This window comes from Apteryx mantelli, chromosome 3, assembly GCF_036417845.1.
Source record: "Apteryx mantelli isolate bAptMan1 chromosome 3, bAptMan1.hap1, whole genome shotgun sequence".
Classification (NCBI taxonomy): domain Eukaryota; kingdom Metazoa; phylum Chordata; class Aves; order Apterygiformes; family Apterygidae; genus Apteryx; species Apteryx mantelli.
In genome coordinates, this window is record NC_089980.1 from 70,960,104 (window position 1) to 70,967,402 (window position 7,299).

A 7,299-nucleotide genomic window follows, 5' to 3' on the forward strand; every position below is an offset into this window, starting at 1 on the left:
GTTGGTCATCAAGCAGTAAGGTTTCTCTTGCTTGCTCAGTTAGAAGATGAGTCCTGCATTTTAACTCTAACACTCAGGATTTTATTTTAATTGACAGCTGATAGTGTCAGATGCTCATCAGTCTCAGGTGAGCACATGGCTGCTAGTCATATTCTCTCAAAGATGAGAGCAGATGCAAAGAAGTCAGGTGATTTGGCCACTAAGAAGTAGGGACTAGGATGAGAAACAAAAGCAGGATCTGAAGAAATGAGCAAGAGGGATGCAACACAGTTAGCTGTTACATTGAGCTAAGCCTTGTCCCTTAACTCACAGAGTCAGCAGAGTTTCTCCCTTTCCTAGGGGGAAAAGATCCTGTACATTGCTCAGGAAATGCCCTCAACTTCAGCTGCTTCAGCAAAGAGCTACACTTCACAGCTCATAGGCTAAATGTTACCTAATGCCAAAACCAGGCTTCAAAGCAAGCATGCAAAGCAGCTATAATGTATTATTTAACACAGTGTGTAGTGCAGTTGAGTGATCTTAGGCAGCACTGCTTCCCTTCAAGGTCAATTGAGTGATTATGGGATTTACAGGGTGCATAAAGCTCTCTGGACACAAAGTGCCAAATAGGAATATCATTGATGCAGGAATGTTTAGTGATCATCAAAAAGTCTTAGAGTCCTGACCTACCATAGCTTGCTTTTTTTAGTGAATAGAGGAAGATTGTCATGGGGGGGGGGGAAGAGTAGGAAGGCTTATCTCCACCCTCTGCCCTTTAAGAAGGCTAAGAAATTCTTTAAGTAGTCACTAACACAGCAGTTAACACACTTGATTTCTCTGCAGCAGATAACATCCTAGAACAAACTGACCTCAGAAACACTCAGCCCATACAGTAATTTGGTTTTTAAGCACTATTATGAGCTCATTCTTTTATAATTTTAGTCATCTGTGAACTACTCCCTGAATTTACTATTAATAGAACCCATTACCTTCCTCTCACAGCCGTGAGTGGGCTTAAACTTGGCAAATGTAAGGTTCCCTCCATTTTGCAGAGCACACACTTCCTGGGTATCAAGCACACCAAACACCACATCACCTGATGGTGCAATTTATGCTTATATGGAAAGGCTAAAAATTTATTCCAGGCTAAATCTATAGCTATCCATGAGCTAAGAGTGTTTTCAGTCAATGTCTCATCCATAGTAATATTACACTTCTACAACTACGAGCACTTAAGAATAGAAAACTGACAGAACAGATTTATTATGAGCTTTGGAATATGCAAAAGAATTTTTGGATTTCAGTCCAGTTATACCAATTTTCTGTGAGGAACTGGAAGATAAAAGCTGTTCTGTGAAGAGTTTCATTTTCTGCACTTAGCAGATATGCAGTCAACAAGCCAGACGGATTTGGGAAATCTGAACAGTTATTACTTCTATTCAGAATGGATTCCTATCACTATGCTTACATCTTTTCCAGCTGGCTTATGACAGACTGGTTGAATTCTAATGTCATATGCTGTTTACAGAGTGCCAAAGGTCTGGCTAAAGACTTGCATGTTGTCTTCAAGCTCTTTTCCAGAATTCATGTATAATTCACCATCAAGCAGGTATGGAGGACTTGTCTAACCACTTAATACCAAGCACACTAGCTTGTTATTAATAACACAGGACTGGGAAAAACCTTCTCAGTCATCAATTCCAGTCCCCTACTCCTACAGGCAGCTATAATAAATTGTGTCCTTGTCAAGCTTTATCTTAAGGGATGTTAAGTCTTGGAATAGTTTCCTAAGACCACCAGCAGGGGCAAGAAACTTAACTGCTCTAATGTTTAAAAGTCTCCTAAGCCATAAGTGTCGCTTAAAGCGATTCTTCCTCCTCTTTTGCATTTAAACCCTTTACATTTTATACAGCTGAAGGTAACTTGTTTAATTCTACCAGGCTAAACAAGCCAAGCAGCCTCCTTTCATGAGGAGGCTTTCTGCCTCTAGTCATCCCAAGACCTTCTCTGGGTTCTGCTTTGAGTTCATCTTTCCCTGCACAAGGAAGACCAGAACTGCAACCTATATTCAAGGAAGTATCTCAACAGCACCTTCCATTAATGCATTCCATTAAAGAAATTCCATGCACTGTAGCTCACATGGATGAGGCAGTCATCCTATCACTAATTAACCTACATCCTTCTATCCCTTATAGACTTTCTTTCCCCACCCCTGCAAGTTCAACTATTGAAATGGGATCTTTTTACTGCAGTCCTTCACTCCTTTCCGTACAGTGGCCCCCCACATCAATAATAGCCCAACAGCATGGCATTAGGAGATTTCATTAGTATGCTCAGCTTTTTGAAAACTGAGCATTAATAAAAGTATTAGATAAGGCTGCCTCTTGATATTATCCACGTGTTCTCTCTGTGCCAGACTGCACTTATTGCTGTCCTCTCTTTGAACAGTTTTACTCACATGCACACAAGTATTGCATAGTCTTGTGTGACACTACACTAAATGCTCTACTGCAGCTTAAATAAAGCTAACTTAATTTCTTGTGAAACTCTAATTTTTTTTTTTTCTTAAGAGAAAACAAAAAAAATACACCTTCAATAAGGTAACAAAGAACACTGATAGGTCAGATCAAATTAACAGGGCTATAGAACAGATATCATGTTTCCTTCTCCTTCTGTAAGTAATGTTCATTAGTACCCAGTCATGCAGTACTGTCCACAGTTTATTAGATCCGTTTGTTTTGCAAAAGGATTTAATTCAGCTAAAATGCTGTCCCTTTAGTGAATCAAGCAGAAATAGACTAATATAAGCACCTAGGGAAAATGCAGCAAGCACAGAGACACTCCAGTAATGAAAAGGGATACAAGGTTGATCAAGTAAGAAGTTTATTTAGCATTTCATTTATTTTCAGATAGTACAGCAAGATGTGGACAAGATGAAACCTCTTGTATTTCCCCGCATAACTCACCATTTGTTTAACCTAATTAATCACTGTCTATGCTAGATGGAAATTATTTATTTGAACTTTTGATGAAATACAATGATCTCAGCTGAAAACACATGAATTTGTGCAGAAATTACCTATTTTAGCCTACTGCAGAGATCTTGCTACTTTGCTACTGTCACACTTTGCAGAATGTTCATGCTAAATTACAAACTGAAACTGCTTGGAAGTGTCTATATTAAATATTTTTATTTCAGAATTATTTTCTGGATCATTACCAGAGTTTATTTTGAGCACTGTAGACATGCATCAGAAAAATCCAACTAATTACTATTAAATGTGGCCACAGAATCTGGAATACAGTTCACTTTCTAGCACTTGGGTACTCAACTCAAATATAAGATCACTACTTTTCTAGTGTTAATGCACTTGCTGTCTGTTTACTGTAAAAGAAGAGACTTCAAAAATGATGAGTAAGCTCCGCTTGAGTGCATATTTTTGTTAAAATAAAAGCTTCACAAAGATTTAATTTAGTGGGGGGTTTTGCCAAAATTTTGCTTATTGATTACAAGTCAAAAATTTAAGATGAAAATTGATGACCAAATTGTCAACCTTCACCCACAGCAGCATGAAGTCTGCAGGCAACATCATATTTACTTATGCCAAGCAGAAATGACACATGCAAACAAGTATAGAAAATAAATACTGAGTACCCATGCCAAATATCCAAGAGAAACTAAGATAGCCTCCCTGTGCTTCCTAAGAGTTCATACTGCTGTTGTTCAAGTGTGCCAGAGGCTGTCATCCTCTAAGTGCAATTCTGCCTCTGGACCCACAGCTTTACATCCCATCCCACCACACCCTGCAAACTGATAGGAATTCCATTTAGCTGTATTAAGAGCAAATGAACTGGGCTGGGAAGGATTCAGATTCATTGCCTCAATTTGAAGCAGTCAGACTAAACAATGCATTTTATTAAAATAATCTCTGCAAAATTCGTCTTGTCTCCATTTACAGTAAGGTGGCAGTTAGCAATACTGATAAACAGATTAAGTGCAGATTATAAAAAAGTGCTTATACTATACAAGAAGATATTGCCACACAGTCTTGTCCATAAATCCCAGTCAGCAGGTCACATGTCTCTGAAGTTATCAGAGTACAGTTGACAATTGCCCTTCCCCTGTGGCTTACACCATCCACCTATCACCATTTTGTCTCTGCGTTATTCACTGGGTAGTCAGCCAGCAAGAGAAGAATCCGTATCAGCATCCACCAGGAAATATGAACATATCCAGGCCAGGTAAAAGGAAGAACATGGCTGTAAGCAGTTTTGGGTTTTTTTTGTTTGTTTTTGATGGGCTTTTTTTTTTTTTCTTTCCTTTGATCAGATTAAGAGAGTTTTTCCACACCTGTCCATGGCTTTCAGTATAAAATAATCCTAGACCAGGATTTCAGATTATTCTGACTAGGGTATTCCATGGAAGGCAGCCTGCATAATTAGCAAATGGTTATTAATGTAGTTATTTTACATATATATATATATATACATACACACACACACACTTCATGCTTGGTAAATTATGTGTTTTCTACTCTAACCTGCAAAAGGGCCTTTTCAGTAGACAGTTTTATATACAGTAATATATCCCTACTGCTGAAATACCTCTAGGGGAGACTGAAGATTTAGTTCTTAAAATGATTGTGAGCATTAGCTTTTATTGTCAGCTTACAGACACCGCAGAGTAAGTTAACCTAAGCACCTCTTTTCTGAAAAAAGATGACTTAGATGTTATCATAAAACATTAACTGCTTATTACATCAAAGATAAGCTTGTTTACTCCCATTTCATGGAGATGTACCTAATAACAACATAAATTCTTCACCACACTGCATTTTAAGGAATATTGCCTCTGTTGGAAAAAAGATAGCAGCAATAACATGGTCTGATTATGCCCTTCAGAGTTCAAAAATGTGTTTGCTCCAATGACTACCCAGGGCTTTGCATTAGGCAGCTGGTCCCTCAGAAGAATTACTGTTTCTAACTGTAGAGCAGGAGCAGATTAAAAAACCAAAAAACACCCCCTCCCCCCCAAATAGCAAATCTGTAACTGGAGGAACAACAGTGACACAGGATTGAGGAAAAAGAGGCAGATGAAGAAGGGAGCCAGGTACGTTCAATTGAAAATAAATAAATAAATAAATAAAAAGCTTTTCTTCTCCTGATAATGAGTGGTGTGGACCAGTAACAGTCCCACCTGTAGCACTGCAGAGAATTGCATTAAGAAGCCCCGAGATTTATTTTTTAAGATCACAAAACAATAAAAGTGAAGTTTCTTACATGTTTACAAATACACATTTCCTATACATATAGGCACACAGTGCGCATAAATATTAAAAGCAAGTCAGTGCAGTTTTGTTATCTCACTCTAAGTGGGAGTATCAAAAAAACAAAAACAAAACGAAACAAAACCTCTTAAGAGTTACTCAAGAGGTCTGCGTTTTTCCAACACAGAAATATTTCAGGAAACAAAATAATCCAGTTTGCTCGCTTTCAACTATAGCCCCCGAGGCTCATTTCCCTCCCTACCCCCCCCCCCCCCGTTAGGGGGCCGGTTACAGCCGCCCCGGGAGGGCGAGGGCAGAGGCCAGTGCGCAGCGTCCGGCGCCCCCGGGCGAAGCGGGGCTGCGCGGGACGCCAGGCCCAGGGGACCCCGTCCTCGACGTGACCGGCTCCCCGACCGCCCAGCGAGCGCACTTCGTGCTCCAATACCACCCCGGAGGGCACATTCACATCTTAATCAAAGCTGTTAAACCGCTTCAACGACTGAAGCGGGTCTTCTTTTTTTTCCCCGTTCCTGGAGTTTTTAATCCGAGCTACGGGTTTATACAGCACCGCTCCCACGCTGCGCAGAACTAGAAGTTTTCGGGATTTCTTAGCAGGAAAATGCTCTCCCTGCACAAGAAACGCCGGCTGCCGCGGCGCGGGTTTCAAGGCAGCGCGTTAGCTCTCCCGAGAGCCGCGGCCCCGGGATGACCCCCCCCCCCCCCCGGGGAGCCGGTGCCGGCCCCCCAGCCCCCCAACCGCCGCCTAACGCCTCCGCCGGGGCCCCGCGGCAAAGCCCCCAGCGCCCCACTTACCGGCTTCGGCATTTTCCGCGGCGTCTGCGCTTCCCTTACTCCAAAGGCAAACGTTCATGCAGCAGCTGCCCCACCTCAGCCGAGCGCCCTGTGAGGAGCAGGAGGAGGAAAAAAGGAGGAGGAAGGAGCCCGCAAGTGCGGCGCCGGCCGCCCGGCGGCGGTTAAGTACGCAGGTGGGGCCGCGGCCGTGACTCACCGCCGCCGGCCATTACCCGCCGCTCCCCCCCCCGCTCCGCCCCGGCCTTCTGCGAGTGCCGCACCAGCCTCGCCTAGCGGCGGGGCGCCCCCGGCGCCGAGGGGTGACCCGGGACGGGCAAAACCCCTCCGCCGCGAGCCGCCCGCGGGGCCGCCCGGGAGCCCCCGCGCAACAGGTGCTCGCGGGCCACCGCCGGCCCGCCCGCACGGCCTCGCCTCAGCGCCGCCCGCCGCAACATGGCCGCCCGCGGCGCGCCCGGCGGGTCCGGCCCCCGCGCCGCACCTGCCCCAACGGTCGCGCCGCGCCGCGCCGCGCCGGGCCGGGCCGGGCCGGGCCGGGCGGTGGCAGCGCTCCGGGGCAGCGGGAGGTGCCTCGCACCGGCTCCCCAGGGCCCCCCGCTCCCCCGCCTGCAGTCCGGGCGCCCCGCAACGGGGAAAAAGTCATGGTCGTTACAACGCTGCGGCGCTGCCTGCTTCAAGACACGTTTCCATGTGAGATAAAAGTATCACAGGCCTCTAGTAGCTGCGGTGTTTCTCCAAGTCCAGAATCAGGAGATATGATTACCTTTAAAAACAAACGCACACACACATACACAGGACTGACTTGTGTATTAAAGTGTCTTTTCAGCAATGATGGCGTGAGAGAAAAGTTCGAAAATCCACCCCGGGCTCAGAAACCAGAAGGCAAAGAGAACGCAACCCGAATGCAATCACTTTAATTCATGATCTTTAGCTAAGACCCAAGGAAGATTACGAGTGAATTTATAGACATACAAAGATGACAGCCGGTGGCTCTGCCCCCTTGCTTGTTGTCCTTCTGCGTCCACAAACACTGTGCTGCAGCTCAGGTGCCGCTGGTTCTGCAGAGGCTGCTGGCCTCCCTCAGCACCTCGCTCGGCTGCTCGCGGGAACAGCTTGTATTTACGCAGTCATGGGCAATGGCCTGCAGGCCAAAGCTCTTCCTGTGTGCCTGCACAGTGCGTAGCTGAGCCGTAGGGCTAAAGAAACCGTGCAGCCTGCACCCAGGTTCGAGCAACATGTGGCT

General features: G+C 45.1%; 1 protein-coding gene across 1 annotated transcript in view; it reads right to left on the reverse strand.

Annotated features, from left to right (window-relative positions):
* EZR (ezrin) overlaps nt 1-6,242 on the reverse strand; it is a 37,931-nt gene extending 31,689 nt beyond the window's left edge. The window contains exon 1 of the mRNA XM_067293618.1: nt 6,060-6,242. Coding sequence (XP_067149719.1) covers nt 6,060-6,071 — 12 coding nt within the window. The 5' untranslated portion in view covers nt 6,072-6,242. The remainder of the gene's footprint in view (nt 1-6,059) is intronic.
* Nucleotides 6,243-7,299: the final 1,057 nt, after the last annotated feature.